This window comes from Hyperoodon ampullatus (assembly GCF_949752795.1).
Source record: "Hyperoodon ampullatus genome assembly, chromosome: 15".
Taxonomy (NCBI): Eukaryota; Metazoa; Chordata; class Mammalia; order Artiodactyla; family Ziphiidae; genus Hyperoodon; species Hyperoodon ampullatus.
Window position 1 is genome coordinate 9,610,411 of NC_136928.1, and position 23,553 is coordinate 9,633,963.

At 44.3% G+C, this 23,553-nt stretch overlaps 1 protein-coding gene across 1 annotated transcript in view; it reads left to right on the forward strand.

Annotated features, from left to right (window-relative positions):
* Nucleotides 1-16,327, forward strand: part of TCF7L1 (transcription factor 7 like 1) — a gene marked incomplete at its 5' end in the record, with an annotated part of 164,031 nt that extends 147,704 nt beyond the window's left edge. Inside the window, 8 exons of the mRNA XM_079720479.1 lie at nt 8,952-9,084; nt 10,029-10,131; nt 10,436-10,519; nt 11,268-11,411; nt 12,148-12,307; nt 12,394-12,501; nt 13,390-13,465; nt 14,985-16,327. Coding sequence (XP_079576605.1) covers nt 8,952-9,084; nt 10,029-10,131; nt 10,436-10,519; nt 11,268-11,411; nt 12,148-12,307; nt 12,394-12,501; nt 13,390-13,465; nt 14,985-15,418 — 1,242 coding nt within the window. The 3' untranslated portion in view covers nt 15,419-16,327. The remainder of the gene's footprint in view (nt 1-8,951; nt 9,085-10,028; nt 10,132-10,435; nt 10,520-11,267; nt 11,412-12,147; nt 12,308-12,393; nt 12,502-13,389; nt 13,466-14,984) is intronic.
* Nucleotides 16,328-23,553: the final 7,226 nt, after the last annotated feature.

The window sequence follows — 23,553 nt, forward strand, 5'->3', positions numbered from 1 at the left end:
CCCTACAAACCGGTTCATCTGTACCATATTTCTAGGTTCCACATATATGCATTAATATACGATATTTGTTTTTCTATTTCTGACTTACTTCACTCTGTATGACAGTCACTAGGTCCATCCACGACTCTACAAATGACCCAATTTCATTCCTTTTTATGGCTGAATAATATTCTATTTTATATATGTACCACATCTTCTTTGTCCATTCGTCTGTTGATGGGCATAGAGCTTGCTTCCATGACTTGGCTATTGTAAATAGTGCTGTAATGAACATTGGGGTGCATGTGTCTTTTTGAATTATGGTTTTCTCTGGGTATATGCCCAGTAGTGGGATTGCTGGGTCATATGGTAATTCTATTTTTAGTTTCTTAAGGAACCTCAATACTGTTCTCCATAGTGGCTGTATCAATTTACATTCCCACCAACAGTGCAAGAGGGTTCCCTTTTCTCTACACCCTCTCCAGCATTTGTTGTGTGTAGATTTTCTGATGATGCCCATTCTAACTGGTGTGAGGTGGTATGTCATCGTAGTTTTGATTTGCATTTCTCTAATAATTAGTGATATTGAGCAGCTTTTCATGTGCCTGTTGGCCATCTGTATGTCTTCTTTGGAGAAATGTCTATTTAGGTCTTCTGCCCATTTTTGGATTGGGTTGTTTGTTTTTTTAATATTGAGCTGCATGAGCCGTTTATATATTTTGGAGATTAATCCTTTGTCCATTGATTCGTTTGCAAATATTTTCTCCCATTCTGAGGGCTGTCTTTTCGTCTTGTTTATGGTTTCCTTTGCTGTGCAAAAGCTTTGAAGTTTCATTAGGCCCCATTTGTTTATTTTTGTTTTTATTTCCATTACTCTAGGAGGTGGATCAAAAAAGATCTTGCTGTGATTTATGTCAAAGAGGGTTCTTCCTATGTTTTCCTCTAAGAGTTTTATAGTGTCCGGTGTTACATTTAGGTCTCTAATCCATTTTCAGTTTATTTTTGTGTATGGTCTTAGGGAGTGTTCTAATTTCATTCTTTTACATGTAGCTGTCCAGTTTTCCCAGCACCACTTATTGAAGAGACTGTCTGTTCTCCATTGTATATCCTTGCCTCCTCTGTCATAGATTACTTGACCATAGGTGCTTGGGCTTATCTCTGGGCATTCTATCTTGTTCCATTGATCTATGTTTCTGTTTTTGTGCCAGTACCATATTGTCTTGATTACTGTAGCTTTATAGTATAGCCTGAAGTCAGGGAGTCTAATTCCTCCAGCTCTGTTTTTTTCCCTCAAAACTGCTTTGGCTATTCGGGGTCTTTTGTGTCTCCATACAAATTTTAAGATTTTTTGTTCTAGTTCTGTAAAAAATGCCATTGGTAATTTGATAGGGGTTGCATTGAATCTGTAGATTGCTTTGGGTAGCATAGTCATTTTCACAATAGTGATTCTTCCAATCCAAGAACATGGTATATCTCTCCATCTGTTGGTATCATCTTTAATTTCTTTCATCAGTGTCTTATAGTTTTCTGCATACAGGTCTTTTGTCTCCCTAGGTAGGTTTATTCCTAGGTATTTTATTCTTTTTGTTGCAATGGGAAATGGGAGTGTTTCCTTAATTTCTCTTTCAGAGTTCTCATCATTAGTGTATAGGAATGGAAGAGATTTCTGTGCATTAATTCTGCATCCTGCAACTTTATCAAATTCATTGATTAGCTCTTGAAGTTTTCTGGTGGCATCTTTAGGATTCTCTACGTATAGTATCATGTCATCTGCAAACAGTGACAGCTTTACTTCTTCTTTTCTAATTTGTATTGATTTTCTTTCTTTTTCTTCTCTGATTGCCATGGTTAGGACTTCCAAAACTATGTTGAATAATAGTGGCGAGAGTGGACATCCTTGTCTTCTTCCTGATCTTAGAGGAAATGCTTTCAGGTTTTCACCATTGAGAATGATGTTTGCTGTGGGTTTGTCATATATGACAAACCTTCATTATGTTGAGGTAGGTTCCCTGTATGCCCACTTTCTGGAGAGTTTTTATCATAAATGGGTGTTGAATTTTGTTGAAAGCTTTTTCTGCATCTATTGAGATGATCATATGGTTTTTCTTCTTCAATTTGTTAATATGGTGTATCACATTGATTGATTTGCATATATTGAAGAATCCTTCCATGCCTCAGATGAACCCCACTTGATCATGGTGTATGATCCTTTTAATGTGTTGTTGGATTCTGTTTGCTAGTATTTTGTTGAGGATTTTTGCATCTATATTCATCAGTGATATTGGTCTGTAATTTTTTTTGTAGTGTCTTTGTCTGGTTTTGGTATCAGGGTGATGGTGGCCTCATAGAATGAGTTTGGGAGTGTTCCTTCCTCCACAATTTTTTGGAAGCGTTTGAGAAGCATAGGTGTTAGCTCTTCTCTAAATGTTTGATAGGATTCACCTGTGAAGCCATCTGGTCCTGGACTTTTCTTTGTTGGAAGATTTTTAATCACAGTTTCAATTTCATTACCTGTGATTGGTCTGTTCATATATTCTATTTCTTCCTGGTTCAGTCTTGGAAGGTTATACCTTTCTAAGAATTTGTCCATTTCTTCCAGGTTGTGCATTTTATTGGCATAGAGTTGGTTGGAGTAGTCTCTTAGGATGCTTTGTATTTCTGCGGTGTCTGTTGTAACTTCTCCTTTTTCATTTCTAATTTTATTGATTTGAGTCCTCTCCCTCTTTTTCTTGATGAGTCTGGCTAATGGTGTACAATTTTGTTTATCTTCTCAAAGAACCAGCTTTTAGTTTTATTGATCTTTGCTATTGTTTTCTTTGTTTCTATTTCATTATTTTCTGCTCTGATCTTTATGATTTCTTTCCTTCTGCTAACTTTGAGTTTTGTTTGTTCTTCTTTCTCTAGTTCCTTTAAGTGTAAGGTTAGACTGTTTATTTGAGATTTTTCTTGTTTCTTGAGGTAGGCTTGTATAGCTATAAACTTCCCTCTTAGAACTGCATTTGCTGCATCCCATAGGTTTGGATCATTGTGTTTTCATTGTCATTTGTCTCTAGGTATTTTTTGATTTCCTCTTTGATTTCTTCAGTGATCTCTTGGTTATTTAGTAACGTATTGTTTAGCCTCCATGTGTTTGTGTTTTTTACGTTTTTTCCCTGTAATTCATTTCTAATCTCATAACGTTGTGGTAAGAAAAGATGCTTAATACGATTTCAATTTTCTTAAATTTACTGAGGTTTGATTTGTGACCCAAGGTGTGATCTATCTTGGAGAATGTTCCATGCGCACTTGAGAAGAAAGTGTAATCTGCTGTTTTGGATGGAATGTCCTATAAATATCAATTAAATCTATCTGGTCTATTGTGTCATTTAAAGCTTCTGTTTCCTTATTTATTTTCATTTTGGATGATCTGTCCATTAGTGTAAGTGGGGTGTTAAAGTCCCCCACTATTATTGTGTTACTGTTGATTTCCTCTTTTATAGCTGTTAGCAGTTGCCTTATGTATTGAGGTGCTCCTATGTTGGGTGCGTATATATTTATAATTGGTATATCTTCTTCTTGGATTGATCCCCTGATCATTATGTAGTGTCCTTCCTTGTCTCTTGTAACATTCTTTATTTTAAAGTCTATTTTATCTGCTATGAGTATTGCTACTCCAACTTTCTTTTGATTTCCATTTGCATGGAATATCTTTTGCCATTCCCTCACTTTCAGTCTGAATGTGTCCCTAGGTCTGAAGTGGGTCTCTTGTAGACAGCATATATATGGGTCTTGTTTTTGTATCCATTCAGCAAGCCTGTGTCTTTTGGTTGGAGCATTTAATCCATTCACGTTTAGGGTAATTATCGACATGTATGTTCCTATGACCATTTTCTTAATTGTTATGGGTTTGTTTTTGTAGGTCCTTTTCTTCTCTTGTGTTTCCCACTTAGAGAAGGTCCTTTAGCATTTGTTGTAGAGCTGGTTTGGTGGTGCTGAATTCTCTTAGCTTTTGCTTGTCTGTAAAGCTTTTGATTTCTCCATCGAATCTGAATGAGATCCTTGCCGGGTAGAGTCATCTTGGTTGTAGGTTCTTCCCTTTCATCACTTTAAGTATATCATGCCACTCCCTTCTGGCTTGTAGAATTTCTGCTGAGAAATCAGCTGTTAACCTTATGGGAGTTCCCTTGTATGTTATTTGTCATTTTTCCCTTGCTGCTTTCAATAATTTTTCTTTGTCTTTAATTTTTGCCAATTTGATTACTATGTGTCTCAGCATGTTTCTCCTTTGGTTTATCCTGCCTGGGACTCTCTGCGCTTCCTGGACTTGGGTGGCTATTTCCTTTCCCATGTTAGGGAATTTTTTGACTGTAATATCTTCAAATATTTTCTCGGGTCCTTTCTCTCTTCTCCTTCTGGGACCCCTATAATGCAAATGTTGTCGCGTTTAATGTTGTCCCAGAGGTCTCTTAGGCTGTCTTCATTTCTTTTGATTCTTTTTTCTTTATTCTGTTCCACAGCAGTGAATTCCACCATTCTGTCTTCCAGGTCACTTATCCGTTCTTAGGCCTCAGTTTTCTGCTATTGATGCCTTCTAGTGTATTTTTCACTTCAGTTATTGTATTGTTCATCTCTGTTTGTTTGTTCTTTAATTCTTCTAGGTCTTTGTTAAACATTTCTTGCATCTTCTCGATCTTTGCCTCCATTCTTTTTCCGAGGTCCTGGATGATCTTCACTATCATTATTCTGAATTCTTTTTCTGGAAGGTTGCCTATCTCCACTTCATTTAGTTGTTTTTCTGGGGTTTTATCTTGTTCCTTCATCTGGTACATAGCCCTCTCTCTGCCTTTTCATCTTGTCTGTCTTTCTGTGAATGTGGTTTTTCTTCCACAGGCTGCAGGACTGTAGTTCTTCTTGCTTCTGCTGTCTGCCCTCTGGTGGATGAGGCTATCTAAGAGGCCTGTACAAGCTTCCTGATGGGAGGGACTGGTGATGGGTAGAGCTGGGTGTTGCTCTGGTGGGCAGAGCTCAGTAAAACTTTAATCTGCTTGTCTGCTGATGGGTGGGGCTGAGTTTCCTCCCTGTTGGTTGTTTGACCTGAGGCGACCCAGCACTGGAGCCTACAGGCTCTTTGGTGAGGCTAATGGCAGACTCCGGGAGGTCTTATGCGAAGGAGTACTTCCCAGAACTTCTGCCGCCAGTGTGCCAGTGTCCTTGTCCCTACGGTGAGCCACAGCCATTCCCCGCCTCTACAGGAGACCCTCCAACACTAGCAGGTAGGTCTGGTTCAGTCTCCCCTGGGGTCACTGCTCCTTCCCCTGGGTCCCAATGCGCACACTGTTTTGTGTGTGCTCTCCAAGAGTGGAGTCTCTTTTTCCCCCAGTCCTGTCGAAGTCCTGCAATCAAATCCCACTAGCCTTCAAAGTCTGATTCTCTAGGAATTCCTCCTCCCGTTGCCAGACCCCCAGGTTGGGAAGCCTGACGTGGGGCTCAGAACCCTCACTCCAGTGGGTGGACTTCTGTGGTATAAGTGTCCTCCAGTTTGTGAGTCACCCACCCCGCAGTTATGGGATTGGATTTTATTGTGATTGCACCCCTCCTACTGTCTCATTGTGGCTTCTCCTTTGTCTTTGGATGTGGGATATCTTTTCTGGTGAGTTCCAGTGTCTTCCTGTCGATGATTGTTCAGCAGTTCGTTGTGATTCCTGTGCTCTCGCAAGAGGCAGTGAGCACACGTCCTTCTACTCCGCCATCTTGAACCCGAGCCTTCCAGACCTTTAGTCCTGTTTGTCAGTTTCTGATGAAGCCAAACTCAACAGCACATGGCCAGTCAGGATTCATAATACTATTAAGTATTTTAAGATGGCTCTATGTACATATATCCAATCATCACATAGTACACATTAAATATATAACAATCTTATTTGTCAGTTATACCTCAATAAAGCTGAATTTTTAAATTTAGAAAAAGATGGCTATAAATGATATAAATGAAAAACAGATGTACACGAAGTCTAAATGAATGGAGATATGCCAAAATTATAATAGTGACTGGGTTAGGCTAGTGTGATTCTGGAGTTTTTTTGGTTTGTTTTTTTGTGTGTGTGTGTGATTGTGTTTTCTAAATGTTTTGTAATATAGTTTGTATTACTTTCTTAGGAAATTTGTGTTCATCGTAAGTATAGTTTTAAGTAGGTAATAATTAAATTGGAAAATACAGAAAGGAAAATCAGAAAAACAAAACCACCTGTAGTCCCACCACTCAAATATACTTACTGTTTACATTTTGGTGTGCTTCTAGTCTTTTTGTTTGTTTGTTCTTCCACTGCGCTGCACTGCTGGTGGGATGGGATCTTAGTTCCCCAACCAGGGGTTGAACCCCAGCCCATGGTAGTGAAGCACCGAGTCCTAACCACTGGACCACCAGGGAACTGCCTCTAGTCTTTTTTTTAAATCATAGAATTTATGTGTTTTTAAAAAATTGTAATCATTCTGTGTAATTCTTTTTATCATTTACTGTCACTTTAGTAATAATTCTATTCCTTTTATGACACTAAAAATCGCCCTTTAGACAAAGCTGTTTCCAGGAAACCTCAGTGCATCATTGAGTTGCATCAGGATCCTAGAAATCTGACCTTAAAATAATTTTTTTTAACTCTTATTTGTGCGCTATGTTCATGTACGTGGAGACCTCTTCAAAAGCCAGTGAGGGAACAGGTGAAAACAGTAAGAAGAAACGAATTTTAGAATTTATTGTGCAACATCAAATGAGCCCACTGAGGGTGGTGATAGGAAGTTGTTCAAGGTGAGGTACCAGCAGGGTCCAGCCGTGTGCCAGCGCCACCTAGTGGTTTTGGTTATGAACCATCTGCATTCTTGGTCTCACTCCTGTGAGTCTGAGAGCTGGGCCCCTGGGTTCTAGGCCTTGCTCCAGGACTCTGCCGCTCATCTCTGCTTAGCCTACTGAAAATGGAGCAAGATTACTGTCAGCACACGAATGCCTAGGAGATGTACATATAGTTGCTTGCATGATGAGCACCCAAGGGGCCCTGAGTAAAAGTCAGAAGGGCTCAGGAATCTATGAAACGAAACATTCAACGGGGAAGACAGAAGTTTGGAATTCTGGCCCCTGAGATGCCACCAAATCATCATCCTTTTTACAAATCTCTTTTTTAATAAATCTCTTCTCCACTTGTAACTCATTTACCTTATTATCCGAAAAAATATGTGTCAGTCCTTTCTCTGATAGATGTTTTGATTAGGCTGTTGAGGTGCCAGGTAGTGCAAGAGAAGACACCCTGGTTTGTTAGAGCCATAAAGGGCTGATAGGAATCCAGTTCTACCACTTACTAGCCCTGTGGCTCAGACTAAGTCATTTAATCTTTCCCCACTCAGTTTCCTCATTCCTCAAATGAAGATAATCATAGCTTTTTTGCTATGTTATAATAAGGACAATAGCCATTTTATAATAAAAATCTTTATTGTTAAGTCAGATTATGTCAAAACAATTAAAAAATAATTCAGTTTACTAATTCCAGGACACACAGGTTTCTCCCTTTTTTAACATTTCTGAAGCAGGATATGTTGGTGATATGCCCGTGTTTTTGCTTCCTTAACAGTTAAAGATGTGTAAACAGTAAAATGTACTCCTTACACTCTCTGGTATTGTAAATGAAATGTGATAATTTGGTCAGCAGAGTGTTTGAGACTCTCCAGGGAGAACTGTTTTAAGTGCTCTTGGTGGTGTCTGTACACCCTGAACATGACAACTGGTTACATGAGGTCTGATTGTGACAATTCCCTCACTGCTCTGTTACCAGTCTCAGATGTGAACCCATGAGCTACCCTTTCTAGGAAGTTCATTTGGAAAGCATGTGTTGAGGGACTTCCCTGGCGGTCCAGTGGTTAAGGCTCCACGCTTCCGTTGCCAGGGTCATGGGTTTGATCCCTGGTCGGGGAACTAAGATCCCTCACGCTGCACGATGCAGCCAAAAAGAAAAAAAAAAAAAAAAAACTGAAAAGGAAAGCGTGTGTTCTAAAGTCACTGAGATTACACAGAGCACGGTTCATAATTCAGCAGCCTGTAGCATTTAGCACCACACAGTACACATGAAGTGAGTAATGGTGGGCTGTTTTGAAGAGGGTACGTAGGAGGGTGGATGTAATCCCTTCTCTAGTTCTGTTGGTTCTTTCTCTGCTGTATAGACCGCTGCTTTCTCTCAAGTACTCTTCAAGGGCTGAATGGGATGTTGCATGGAAAATACCTGGTACCTATTCAACCAAGTACATAACCGCAGGTTTTACAGGCATATCTTGTTTTATTGTACCTTACTGTGCTTCACAGATGTTGCATTTTTTATGAATTGAAGGTTTATAGCAATCTTGCATCCAGCAAGTCTGTCGGCATCATTTTTCCAACAGCCTTCTCTCACTTTGTGTCTCTGGGTCACATTTCAGTAATTCTCGCAATATTTCAAATGTATTCATTATTATTATATTTGTTGTGCTAATCTGTGATCACTGATCTTTGATGTCACTATTGCAAAAAGATTACAAGTCACTAAAGGCTCAGATGATACCTGAGGCACCTTTTGACAATAAAGTATTTTTAATTAGGGTATGTGCATATTTTTTTAGACATAATGCCATTGCACACTTAACAGACTACAGTATAGTGTAAACATAACTTTTATACGCCCTGGGAGGGACTTCCCTGGCGGTCCAGTGGTTAAGACTCCGCTCTTCCACTGCAGGGGGTGCGGGTTCCATCCCTGGTCAGGGAACTAAGATCCCACACGCCGCGCGGCACAGCCAAAAAAAAGAAAAAATTTCTTTTTCTAAAAAACATAGATGTATGTACCGGGAAACCAAAAAGTGTGTGTGATTTGCTTTACTGCAAATAAAGCAGTAAACGGAACCTGCAGTATCTCTGAGGTCTGCCTGTACTCTCCATCTCCTTGGCAACTGTCCCTAGTCTTTTTCTCTCTGTCTTTCAGTCTAATAAAGTTCCTGTTGTTCAGCACCCGCACCACATGCATCCGTTGACGCCCCTCATCACCTACAGCAACGACCACTTCTCCCCTGGCTCCCCTCCCACACACCTCTCCCCAGAGATCGATCCAAAGACAGGTGAGTCAGCGGCCTCTCAGGCTGGACCAGCTCCACAGCTCCAGTGGGGGCGGGCTTTTCTTCTCGGGGAGTATTTCAGCCCTGGAATCGGACAGACCTGGGTTCAAACCATGTCTCCAAATCTCAGTTGTCTCTAACCCTGCCCACTAAGTTTAGCCTTTTCAGTTCACTCATCAGTGCCTTACGTGTCCCTTCTGCATCACTGGGTCATTGCGAGGATGAAAGGAGATTAAATGAGATGATGCACAGGGCCTGGCTCCACAGCAAGCATTTGGTGTTGCTCTGCCACTGCTTCTTTTACTTTAGAATCTCTTAAAACTTTAAGGTTGGAATGACCTGGAAGGGGAAAAAAAAAATCTCCTTTCTCATTGACTTTGAAGTCTAGCCGGCTGCAGGCTGTGCCTCCTTAAACCAAAACCTATGCCCTAAATTGAACATATGGAAGTAAACAGTCTAGCCAGACATAAGTATAGCTATAAAGCAGTAGGCTGAGTTGGCTTGTCGTTTTTAACTTGCTCACCCAAACTCCATCCCAGAGGGAGCCATAGTGTTCATAAAATTCCCACAGAGTTTCCATGGGTCAAAGCATTTTTGGAGCTCCTCTTTAGAGAAATCACAGCTACTACAAGTTACAGATAACAAGGAGGACAAATGTGGAACCGAGATCCAAAGTTTATCTTTCCATGAATGAGGCAGCTTTTCTAGCTGAGGACTCCGGGGATATCTTGGGTCTCTAGGTCCAAAATTTCCTGCCTGTGTCTTGGACGACTCCTATACGAGCAGCTGGAAGTTACTGGTGACAGAGGGCAGGGATAATAAAAGAAAGGGCCTTCCAAGCTCCAGGGCACCTGGGAATATAGGTCAAGGAACCTCCTGTTTGATATTATTTTAAGGTGTTAATATAGGGCCAAGGAATCGTCTGACACATGTCTCTTTGGAAGCAGGAATCCCCCGGCCCCCTCATCCATCTGAGTTGTCTCCGTATTACCCACTGTCTCCCGGAGCTGTCGGGCAAATCCCCCATCCCCTCGGCTGGCTCGTCCCACAGTAAGGAAACTTACAGCCTTTCTTACCCTCCCTCCTTCCTTATGCTGAGTTCTAACTTCTGTACCTCCAGCCGGTCCTGGTGGTCCATATACAGACGCCCCACCCCCCCACGTGGAGCCCTCTCACCAAAGCCCAGGACTCAGACCTCCCTGCTCTCCCCAGGGCAGTGTCCCCCCACCTCTTCCTTCCGACTTCCTACCTTTACTTACCATCCTTTCTTCCCAACCGCCTCTCCTTCCCTGTCCTGAACATTCCCATTTTAGCCAGTTTGCTGACCAAATTTCCTTACTCCTGGCCCTTATAGGCAAGGACAGCCCATGTACTCCCTTCCTCCCGGCGGCTTCCGGCACCCCTACCCTGCACTCGCCATGAATGCCTCAATGTCCAGGTGAGTCCTGGGACTGGAGCTGTGAGCAGGAAGTGGCAGTGCAGGGAATGGTTGTCTACCAGCGTCCCTGCCATTTCTGACCGTGACACAGCCTTCTCTTGGCAGTAAGCGAGGAGGCAGGCGCTCACCTTTCCTCCCGCCTCTCTGATAAGGTGGGGATGGAGGCCGTAGGCTCAGCTCACTCTGGCCCCATCTCTCTAAGAGAAGCATTTCAAAGCCCTCGCACTCAACCCTCCTGCACGTCCCCTCATGGGCTGGGCTGGGCTTTGTGGCACTGAAGCATCTTGAGTACGTCACTCTGAAGCCAGAGGCCGGGAGATTCATTGTTCCTGCAATGATGTCAGGAGAGGGGACCAGTGAAAGGGGACCTCTGTCTCAGTGGCCGATCTACCTGACAGTGGTACCGCCAATGACAAAAGAAGAGCAGCCCACAGCCTAAGCCTTTCTTTCCCCCCTGTGTACTCTGGCCTCAGACCCGCTGCATCTTCTTCTTTTGTGTTTTTCATCCTACCTGCTTTCAGCACTAGTTATAGGAAACCTGCGCGCTTGTGGGGGAAGGGAGGTTTGTTGGGTGTTTCCCAAACCGGTTCTGTCGAGGTCAGTGCGTGGCCTCCCGTTGCTCCAACGCTGCCACAGCAGAGGTGTTTACACGCCTCCGCCATCAGGACTGGGGGCCCGCCACATCCTCTGTGGGTGACAAGCATTCTGCCTGAATCCTCTGTTGTCTTTGTTTCCATCTGGTACATAGCCTGGTTTCCAGTCGGTTCTCCCCTCACATGGTGGCTCCGGCCCATCCTGGTCTGCCCACCTCAGGGATCCCCCACCCCGCTATCGTCTCCCCCATCGTCAAGCAGGAACCGGCGCCCCCCAGCCTGAGCCCGGCCGTGATCGCGTGAGTAACAGGCAGCCTGATGGGGGGTGGCCAGTCTCTGAGCAGCGAGTGCCATTGGTTGCTTTCTTGGGGACATTCAGCTGGCAGCCCGGCAGCTTCCTCAACTACACCCTCTCCCTTGGGAACTGTTCCCTTTGACCCCTGGAGTTCCCATCCTCTCAGAGACACCGTGCATCTCTTCTCACATTAAGGAAAGTTTTACAACCAGGACTTTGAGGCTGAAAGAGAACCTGAGAGAACTTTTAGCTTCCTTCTCCCTCTCCCACCCCGCCCCCCCATGCACTCGAAAATTGTAAGGCCCCGGAAAGGAGAATGTTCTCAAGGTCACATGGCTGACCGGTGGCAGAGCTGGGCCCAGCACCAAGGCCTGTGCTTTGTCCACTGTGCCATAAAGACAGCAGGAAAGCCAAAGTCGGTGCCTCAGAGCCGAGGAGACCTCCTCTCCCCGTTTCTGCCCAAAATGCCCTGCCTCCCTCCTCTTTCTCACCTGCGGCCAGTGCATCCCAGCTCTCACCACCACCCTCTGCTCCTTGGTCAGGAGGTTGTCCTTTCCTGGAATATGGCCGGAGGTCTGTCAGAGGCTGGGAACTAGGTGCTCAGGCTCTGAAAGCAACGCCGGGCAGCTTGCATTATCATCCAAGCAACAGCATCTCCCCTCCCCAGAGGCAGACAGCCCTTAGCCTCCTAGAGAGATGACAGCTGATACCAGCTAACCTACAGCCTTCTGACTTCCCAGGAAATCACCCGTCACAGTGAAAAAAGAGGAAGAAAAGAAACCCCACGTGAAGAAGCCTCTGAATGCCTTCATGTTATATATGAAGGAGATGAGGGCCAAGGTGGTGGCCGAGTGCACCCTGAAGGAGAGTGCAGCCATTAACCAGATCCTGGGGAGAAAGGTAAGGCCTGCCCTCGTGCTCCGGGCTGTGCGGCTCAGCGTCCCCCACGCTCACCGCTCTGTCAACGCTGGTCCTCTCTCCCGCAGTGGCACAACCTGTCCCGAGAAGAACAGGCCAAGTACTATGAACTGGCCCGGAAGGAGCGGCAGCTTCACTCGCAGCTCTACCCGACCTGGTCGGCCCGGGACAACTACGTACGTGCCCATCAGACACCGGGAGCAGCCTCTGCGGGAGGAAGAGGGGGAAAGGAAGCTGACTCCATGGATAGAGGACCCTGTCAATGGAGTCAGCTTCCAGGGAGGCCAGGGAGAAGTCTGTATTTCTCTAGAAATAAGGAAGACATTTTAGTTCTCAGGAGGGCAACAGGGCCATGGTTTGGTATCCTGGGGACAGACTCAAATTTGTGCCTGTTCCATTGGAAGTGGACTCAGCCTTTAATTGCATAATTCAGGGTGCAGTGTGAGCTGTGTGCTAGCTCTGTGGTCCGTGTCTCTAGCCAAGGGTTCCCAACCTGGGGCTCAGAGACCAATGCGTAAGCCGCTGCCTGCGTTTCTGATGACTCCCTGAAACTGGGAAGGTTTTTGTATGTATGTTGTTACTTGCTTTTTTTGTGCTAAAAGGCTGCATAGCTATGTTAGTTTTGGGGGGGGTTATTTGGAGGTTTTTTCCCCAATTGAACCCACGCCCTCGGCAGTGGAAGCACAGAGTCCTAACCACTGGACAGCTGGGGAATTCCCAGCTGCATTAGATTTTCAGTGAGACCTGGGACCCCTCAGAAAAGATCAGGAACCTTACACTGTTCTAGGGAGAGAAATGGAAAAATAAGCCTGAAGGGCAGGAAAAGAATGAGGCCTTCCGAGACAGCCAGGACACCAGAGCTGGAGGGGAGGGATCCAGTGGGGGGCGGGGGAAGCAGTGTTCCAGGAAGGCTCACTGTGCCACCTGGTGAGGCTGCTGCGGGGAGTGTGATCTGGGTGCCCAGTACAGGAAATACCCTGTCTCCCCGCTTCATAGCTGGGAGTCCCCCAGAAAAGCCAGTTATTCTGTCCCTGGTGACCTCTTCCTTTGGCTGTATCTTTCAGGGTAAGAAAAAGAAGAGGAAGCGAGAAAAGCAGCTGTCCCAGACCCAGTCCCAGCAGCAAGTCCAGGAGGCAGACGGTGAGTCTTCAGGAGGGCCCTGCATCTTTACTTCTTTTTCCCACTATCCCAGCTACACCCGCCGGCACTTTGTACCCGGGTCTCTGATGGACACGGTGACAATGCCGTACTATGATAGCTCCCATTTTCAAGGCCTCAGCCTTATGTATACTCAGGGGGGGTGTTATTATTATCCCCTTTTTGGAGATGATCTGTTAAGAGGCTCGAAGAAGTGAAGGGATTTTTCCAGTCACTCTGCTTGTTAAATGGTCCAGCACTTTGTCACTTGGAAGGCTCTTTTCAATTCAGTTGAGTTGTGTCTTATTTGAGGGTTAGGTTCTAAAATCAATGCATAAGGTAAAAACTGAATGTCGCTAAAATGATCCTTGAAATTCCCTTAGGAAGGCAACCCATTAGAGATTGACATATCACCTATCGGTGAATCCAATAGAATCAGGTTTTCCTCCAATGTTTGTTTGGTCGAATATCAGAAATAATTGTTCACTTGGATTGGGGGAGCCCCTTTGTGCCACAAATATATACTGTATCTTTTTTTTTTTTTTTTTTTTTTTTGCGGTACGCGGGCCTCTCACTGTTGTGGCCTCTCCCGTTGCGGAGCACAGGCTCCGGACGCGCAGGCTCAGCGGCCATGGCTCACGGGCCCAGCTGCTCCGTGGCATGTGGGATCCTCCCGGACCGGGGCACGAACCTACGTCCCCTGCATCGGCAGGCGGACTCCCAACAACTGCGCCACCAGGGAAGCCCATATACTGTATCTTTTTACAGCAGAATCACACCCAGCAGAGAGATTCTCACACTATGACCAGTATTTCAGTCAAGCCTCCCATCTCATGCTCACTCCAGGACAAGTGCAGAACTTGTTTAGTTCCATCTATAGTGCTTTTTTTTGGAGGTGGGGGGCGGGGGAGAGCTGCACCACCCAGCTTGTGGGATCTTAGTTCCCTGACCAGGGATCAAACCCAGGGCCACAGCAGTGAAAGCGCCAAGTCCTGACCCCTGGACCGCCAGGGAAGTCCCCTAAAGTGCCATTTATCACCTTGCTTTTCTTTTCATCTCCTTTCCTACCTTTCTAATATCTGTATAATTTGCGTATTCATCTCCATAGGAGTACATGTAAGTTAACTATGTATATGATGCAAAATCCACTGTATACCACGTTGCATAGCAGGTGCTATACTATCTCTGACAGTACCATAAACCAAAGATCTTAAAGCAAATTGAGTGGAGATCCATCCCCAGAATGATGAGATTTCAGCAGGAAGATAATGATGTGATAGGCTGAGCTGTTTTCCTTCCAGGCAGGTACTGAATGGGTCTTTGGCATTTGGGCATTGCCCCTTGTCTGTGCTCTAGGTGTCTTGGAAGCCATAGCCGTCATTTCAGGTTCTCACTTCCCTCCCTGTACGCATTCTTGTTTCCGGAGTTGATGTGTACAGCTGGGCTTCCTCGGCAACCTCCGCCTCCCCCTGCGCTCTTAGCTGCTAACTCTTTCGTGTGTTTTTTTTTTTTTTTCCCCTAGGCGCTCTGGCCTCCAAAAGCAAGAAGCCATGTGTCCAGTACCTGCCCCCTGAGAAGCCCTGTGACAGCCCTGCCTCCTCCCACGGCAGCATGCTGGACTCGCCGGCCACACCCTCCACGGCCTTGGCCTCCCCGGCTGCCCCGGCCGCCACCCACTCAGAGCAAGCCCAGCCCCTCTCTCTCACCACCAAGCCAGAGACCCGGGCCCAGCTGGCTCTCCACTCGGCTACCTTCCTGTCAGCGAAGGCTGCCGCCACCTCCTCTGGCCAGATGGGCAGCCAGCCCCCCGTCCTGTCCCGGCCCGTCCCCCTGGGGTCCGTGCCCACAGCTCTGCTGACGTCCCCTCCTTCCTTCCCAGCCACGCTCCATGCCCACCAGGCCCTCCCCGTGCTCCAGGCCCAGCCTCTTTCCTTGGTCACCAAGTCTGCCCACTAAGCTGCCCACTGACCTATGCAGGCTGTCACGTGACTCATCGAGTAGTAATGATGCAGAAGAAGAAGAAGAAAAAAAGGAAACTTTATTGGTCAATATTTGACCACTCTGGACTGTTCCGTAAAGTGACTGGTAACCGCAGCACTTTACATTTTGTAGATGTAACCAGTAGCTGATCTTAAGGCTTTTTTAAAAAACAAAACAAAACAAAAATCTTTAAAAAAACGAGAACTGAAAAGTAGTGTGTTATTCTTCCTGTATGTGCAGCGGTGGGTGGACCTGGGCAGAAGGCACCTCTGTCTCTACCTCCTGGACTCTCTGCCGTCCTCCCTCTTCCCGTCACCCCCCAGCACCCTGGCTTCCCCCACCCAGCCTGCATGTTGGCCGCGGCTGCCATTTCCAGCCCGCAGCCTCTTCATCTACATCCCATTCCTGGACATTCCCTTTTCCTCGGCCCACGTTTTTCTCCTTTGCTCAGCTCCGTGGGTTCTTGCCTTCATCTGCGTTCTCTGCCCAGTGTAAGGCTGTCACCGTGTGTGAAGACACCTTGGCCTCGTTTGTCTCCACCAGCATCCCTTTGCCCTCAGTGGCCCTGATGCCCCAGTCTCCAGCTTTTGGTGGGGGAAGAGGTCCTCTGCAGTGGTTCTTCCCCGCATTTAAAGGGACTCAAGGTGCCTGCCACTTCCTCAGTGAAGAAGCCTGTGTACCACCCCCTTACCAGTCGAGATGTCCCCTCACAGCCCCAGAGTGGCAGACAGGACCTGGCTCCGAGGTCTGGCTCCTGTCACCCGGGTCCGTGCTAGCACAATCTGCCAAAGCTCTAAAGACCCTCCTCCCTCCCCCATCACCTCACATGCTTCTTCTGTGTGTATTTCTTTTCATTTTTATGGGGTTTTTTGGAGCAATTTAAACTCCCAGTTGTTTATTTTCACAAAAGAAAATAAAATTGCAGTTGCAAGACCTTTTCTGAGTATTTTAGTCCTTTTCTTGAATCAAGCCCCCTTCTTCACACCAAGCCCTGTGTGAGATTTTTGCAGACATGCAAAGGAGGAATGCTGCTTATTGGAAGGGGATATAAATCACGCCTAACACGACCAGAAAAATTCAGCCCAGTTTCCAGCCTCGAATGTGCACAGACCAGTCAATATAGATAACTGAGATACAAAGGGATGAATCTTTTTATTTTCGTTTGTCTTCTTGTAATTGCCAAGATAGGAGAGGTATCCTTGGATTGCTTTGCATGTATCTAGCACTGCAATTAATTTTTTTTGTTGTTACGGTGTTATTGAGGTATAATTCACATAACATACAATTCACCCATTTAAAGTGTACAATTCGGGACTCCCCTGGTGGCACAGTGGTTAAGAATCCGCCTGCTAATGCAGGGGACACGGGTTCAGTCCCTGGTCCAGGAAGATCCCACATGTTACGGAGCAACTAAGCCCGTGCGCCACAACTACTGAGCCTGCGCTCTAGAGCCCACGAGCCACAACTACTGAGTGCGCGTGCCACAACTACTGAAGCCCGCGCTCCTAGAGACAGTGCTCCACAACAAGAGAAGCCACTGCAGTGAGAAGCGTACGCACCACAACAAAGAGTAACCCCCGCTCGCCGCAACTAGAGAAAGCCTGCGTGCAGCAACGAAGACCCAGCGCAGACCAAAAAAAAAAAAAAAAAAAACAGCACAACACATGAAGTGTACAATTCAATGGTTTTGACTGTTCAAAGTTCTGTACCCATCATCACACTGGACTTCAGAACATTTTCATTACTTCAAAAAAATCCCCATACTGTTTAGAACTTACCCTCCACTTCCTCCTTCTCACACCCTCATCCCCACCTCCAGCCCTAAACAACCATGAAGCTACTTTTTTTTCTTTAACACCTTTATTGGAGTGTAATTGCTTTACAACATTGTGTTAGTTTCTGCTGTATAACAAAGTGAATCAGCTATACATATACATATATCCCCATATCTCTTCCCTCTGGCGTCTCCCTCCCTCCCTCCCTCCCTATCCCACCCCTCTAGGTGGTCACAAAGCACCGAGCTGATCTCCCTGTGCTATGCGGCTGCTTCCCACTAGCTATCTATTTTACATTTCGTAGTGTATATATGTCCGTGCTACTCTCTCACTTCATCGCAGCTTACCCTTCCCCCTCCCCGTGTCCTCAGGTCCATTTTCTACGTCCATGAATCTACTTTTTATCTCTGGATTTGTCTGTTCTGGACGTTTCGTTTAAATGGAATCATACACTATGTGGTCCTTTCTCACTGACCTCTTTCAGCAGAGTATTTTCAAGTATTTCATTTTCATCCATGTTGTAACCTGTATCAGCACATCATTCCCTTTTTTTTTTATGATGGTAAAATAGATAAATAACAAAATTCACCACTTTAACCATTTTTAGGTGTACAATTCAGTGGCTTTAATTACCTTCACAGTGTTGTGCAACCACCACCACTGTTTCCAAAACTTTTCATCACCCCAAACAGAGTCTCTATAACCATTAAGCAATAACTCCCTCATTCCCCTCCCTTCAGCTCCTAGTAACCTCTAATCTACTTTCTCTGTCAATGAATTCGCCTATTCTAAATATTCCATATAAATGGAATCATAAAACATTTGTCCTTTTGTGCCTGGCTTATTTAACTTGGCATAATGTTTTCAAGGTGCATTCATGTTGTAATGTATCAGAATTTCATTTTTTTTAAGCCTTGTCTTCCTTTACCTTTTTTTGAGTACTTGCCAGATTTTTTTACCCTACTCAGACATACAGCTTTTTAAATTGTGGTAAATATAAAAAAAATATATATATATATAAGTGGACAATCTAGTGGCATTAAGTACATTCACAATGTTGTGCAACCGTAACCACTAACAACTTCCAGAACCATTTCATCATCCCAAACAGAAACTCCATACCTATTAAATATTAACTCCCCATTCCTCCCTCCCCCCAGACTTTAAGAACCTGCAATCTACTTTATATCTTTATAAATTTGCCTATTTTAGGTACCTCATATAAGTAGAATCATACAGTACTTGTCCCTTCATGTCTGGTTTATTTCACTTAGCATAATGTTTTCAAGGTTCATCCATATTGTAGCTTGTATTGATATCAGAACTTCATTCCTTTTTATGGCTGAATAATAGTCCATTGTATGTATAAACTACATTTTGTTTATTCATCTATTGATGAACACATGGGTTGTTTCCATATTTTGGCTATTGTGAATAATGTTGCTGTGAGCTTTCACATACAAATATAACATTTGAGTCCCTGTTTTCAATTCTTCGGGGTTTATATGTAGAAGTGGGATTGCTGGGTCATATTGGTAATTCTATGTTTAACATTTTGAGGAATTGCCAAACTCTTTTTCATAGCAGCTGCAACATTTTTCATTCCAATCAGCAATGCTTGAGGGCTCCAATTTCTCCACATCCTCACCAACATATTATTTTCTTTTTTTAAAATACAGGTTTTAAAGGTTACACTCTATTTACAGTTATTACAAAATACTGGCTATATTCCCCATGTTGTACATTATATCTTTTAGCCTATCTTACACCCAGTAGTTTGTACCACCCACTGTCCCACTGGTAACCACTAGTTTGTTCTCTATATCTGTTTGAGTCTGCTTCTTTTTTGTTATATTCACTAGTTTGTTGTATTTTTTAGATTCCACATATAAGTGATGTCATTCAGTATTTGTCTTTATCTGTCTGACTTATTTCACTTAGCATAATGCCCTCCAATTCCATCCACATTGCTGCAAAAGACAAAATTTTGTGTTTTTTTTATGTCTGAGTAGTTTTCCATTGTATATATACACCACATCTTCTTTACCCACTCATCTGTTGATGGACATTCAGGTTGCTTCCACATCTTGGCGATTGTAAATAATGCTGCTATGAACATTGGGGTGCATGTATCTTTTTGAATTAGCGTTTATGTTTTTTTTCAGATATACGCCCAGGAATGGAATTGCTGGGTCAATATGGTAGTTCTATTTTTAGTTTTTTGAGAAGCCTCCATACTGTTTTCCACAGTGACTGCACAAATTTACATTCCTACCAACAGTGTACGAGGGTTCCCTTTTCTCCACATTCATTCCACACATTCATCTCCACACATTTGTGTGTTTTTTGATGATAGCCATTATGGCAGGTGTGAGGTGATATCTCATTGTGGTTTTGATTTGCATTTCCCTGATGCATTTTCCTGTTTTCTGTTTTTTTATCATAGCCATCCTAGTAGGTGTGGAGTATGTCTCACTGTGATTTTGATTTGCATTTACCCAACTAATACTAATGACGTTGAACAAGCATTCATATATTTATTAGCCAGTTATCCCAGCACCATTTGTTGAAAAGACTATTCTTGCCCCCGTTGAACAGTCAGCACCCTTGTCAAAAATCAACTGACCATAAATATATAGGTTTATTTCCTGACTCAATTCTATTCCATTCATCCATATATCTTTATGCCTGTACCACACTGTCCTAATTACTGTAATTTTGTAATAAGTTTTAAAATTGGGAAAGGAGAGTCCTCTGATTTTGTTCTTCTTTTTCAAACCTGTATTGGCTATTCTGGGTCTCTTGCATTTTCATATAAATTTTAGTATCAGCTTGTAAATTTCTGCAAAGAAGCCACCTGGGATTTTTATAGGGATTGTGTTGGTAGATCAATTTGGGGAGCATAGACATTCTAACAATTATGTCTTCCAATCCATGAATATGGGATGTATTTCCATTTATTTAGGGCTTCTTTAGTTTTTTTTAATAATACTTTATTGTTTCAGGGTGTATGTTTTGCATTTCTTTTGTTAAATTTATTCTTAAATTTTATTTTATTATTTTTGGTACTACTGTAAATGGAATTTTTCTTAATTTCATTTTTAGATTGTCTGTTGCAAGTGTATAGAAATATAATTGATTTTTATATATTGATCTCACATCTCACATCCTTGCTGAACTTGTCCTAATAAATTTTTAGAAAATCCTCAGGATTATCTTTATCCAAGATCATGTTATCTGAAAATAGAGATAGTTTTACTTCTTCCTTTTCAATCTGGATGCTTCTTATTTTGTTTTCTTGCTGAATTGTCTTGGCTACTTACAGTACAAAGTTGAGTAGAAGTGGTGGGAGCAGACATGGTTCCTTATCTCAGGAGGAAAGCATCTAGTCTTTCACCATTAACTATAATGTTAGTTGTGAGGTTTCTGTACATGCCCCCTTCAGGTTGAGGAAGTTCCCTTCTTTTCCGAATTTGTTGAGTATTTTTATCACGAAGAAGTACAAGGAAATATAAGATTTATTCAAATTGCACCCTACCGTTCCCTTAAACCAAAATTGGTGTGAGTTAGGAGTTAGTGCTAAAATCTGCCTTCTCTACTCCTATTCTAGGTAGCAGCACTTCCTGGAGAAAAACCACACACCTGAAATAGGTGCCACAATAGATTTGTACCTCACATAAGCCAGGCCTATATCCTATATCCAGTCTGTTGGTATTACCTCCCAAATTTATCTTGAGTCCAACCACTTCCCTCCATTCTCACTGTCCCTATGCTAGTCCTACTAGGACTACTGCAACAGCCTCCTACCTGATTAACTTCTAAATCCACTCTTCTCTTCTCACCACCCCAAGAGTAGATTCTTCACCCTACGACCAGACTAATCTTCAAAAATTCCCAACTCTGGGGACTTCCCTGGTGGCACAGTGGTTAAGATTCCGCCTGCCAATGCAGGGGACACAGGTTTAAGCCCTGGTCTGGGAGTATCCCACATGCCGCAAAGCAACTAAGCCCCTGTGCCACAACTACTGAGCCTGCGCTCTAGAGCCCACGAGCCACAACTACTGAAACCCACGTGCTCTAGGGCCCACCTGCCGCAACTACTGAGCCCGCATGCCACAACCACTGAAGCCCGTGCGCCAAGAGCCCATGCTCCACAACAAGAGAAGCCACCGCAATGAGAAGCCCGCACACCGCAACGAAGAGTAGCCCCTGCTCACTACAACTTGAGAAAGCCCGCACCTACAAAGACCCAACGCAGCTAAAAATAATAATAATAATAATTCCCAACTCTATCTTTCCCCTACTTAAACAGCTTTAATGGATTCTCGTTAATGTTAAGATAAAATATAAAACCCTGGACATAGCCCACAAACTCTGCATGATTTGGACCCTTATTTTCTCTCCTGCTTATTAATATGGACACAAGATCAGGCTTAATAATTTGCCATTCCCCTACCTACATGCACAAACACAAGTGCACACAAACACACACACGAGTGCATCAAGCCAATATCCTTTTTTAAAAATTGAAATATGGTTCATGGACAATATTGTTAGTTTCAGGTAGACTACATAGTGATTTGACATTTGCATACATTACAAAATACACCACGATAAGTCTAGTAACCATTTGTCCTAAGCCAAATCCTTTAATGTTAGTCAAGTATTTATTTAGGGGAGGTGGAGAGAATTTTAGAAACATTCATTTACCAATTCACTTCCTTAAGCCAGAGTCACTGTTCTGAACTAATTTGTAAAAGATTTCTCACTTCTCTCTGATTCTTATTCTCTCCTTAGTAATGACGGTGTGTGTGTGAGAGATTTTATTACAACAGAAAAACATTGAGAAGCATATTAAAGGGTTTTTTTTTTTTTTTTTTTTTTTTTTGGCTGCGCCCCTTGGCTTGTGGAATCTTAGTTCCCCAACCAGGGATCGAACCCCAGCCACTGCAGTGAAAGCGCCGAGTCCTAACCACTGGACTAAAAGGTTTTAAAATAGCAAAACAAAGTACTTGTTCCTGAAAACCATATTTACATCATATACTAGTCCTTAAAATTCTTCAGAAATTCACCTGACTAGAACTGCGTGCCACATAACCCAAGTATTGTACTCAGACTGCAGAAGAGTGTTGTATCTCCTGGCAGCTGTAATCCTTTTTGGTAGGATTACATTTCAACCTGTGTTAATGGCAGCCTAGATCATTTAATACTTAACCTGGCTGGAGGCTCTGCTCCAGGCTCATCCCCCGCCATTTTCTTTTTTCTTTTTATAAATTAATTTATTATTTATTTATTTTTGGCTGCGTTGGGTCTTCGTTGCTTCGCGTGGTCTCTCTCTAGTTGCGGCGAGTGGGTGCTACTCTTCGTTGTGGGGCACGGGCTTCTCATTGCGGTGGCTTCTCTTGTTGCGGAGCACGGGCTGTAGGTGAGCAGGCTTTAGTAGTTGCGGAACGCGGGCTCAGTAGTTGTGGCTCACGGGCTCTAGAGCGCAGGCTCAGCAGTTGTGGCGCACGGGCTTAGTTGCTCCGCGGCATGTGAGATCATCCTGGACCAGGGCTCGAACCCGCGTCCCCTGCATTGGCAGGTGGATTCTTAACCACTGTGCCACCAGGGAAGATCCCTTTCTTTAAATTTTTATTGGGTATAATTGAAATTGATTTACAATATTGTGCCAGTTTCAGGTGTACAGCAAAGTGAATCTGCCATACGAATACATATAAAGGATGGACTTTTTAGAAAAGATCTTTGGCGACCTCGGAGGGCACAGTTTCCGTGGGGTCAGGAGAGAGGGGACCAGGGTTGCAAAGGCTCCCGCTACAAAGGTGATGGGGTGGGTTTCCGTTTCCAGATTTCCACACATTTGTGTACAGCAGGGAAAGAACCACGAGAGAGGGAGATGGTAGAAATGTAGGCAGAAGATGGGGCGAAGAGGCGCTGGGCCACAGCGATGTCACTCCCGTGGGATCGTCCGCGGGCCGGGGAGCTCCTGCTCGGCCTATATTGTCTCCTAAGTATGAGGGCAAAGAAGAAAAGGGGGAGTAACGGTCTGTAGCGGCTGCTATGTAGCAAAGAAACCAGAAAAAGGTGGATACGCCTTCCACAGGGGACAATACGACGCCAACACCAGGAAAGGAAGTCACATCCCGGAGAGAACGGCTGAACCACACACAACCGGGCCTTTTCCCAAGCCCCGCCCCTCACCCGGGTATGGCTGCCGAAGACGCACGCAGGAAGGGGTGGGGCATGAGCGCTGAGCCCGCGCGCTGATCTCGCGAGAGCAGTAGAGGGCGGAAGCGCGTAGTCTGTGCAGGATGAGGGTACGGGTTCTGTTCGTCT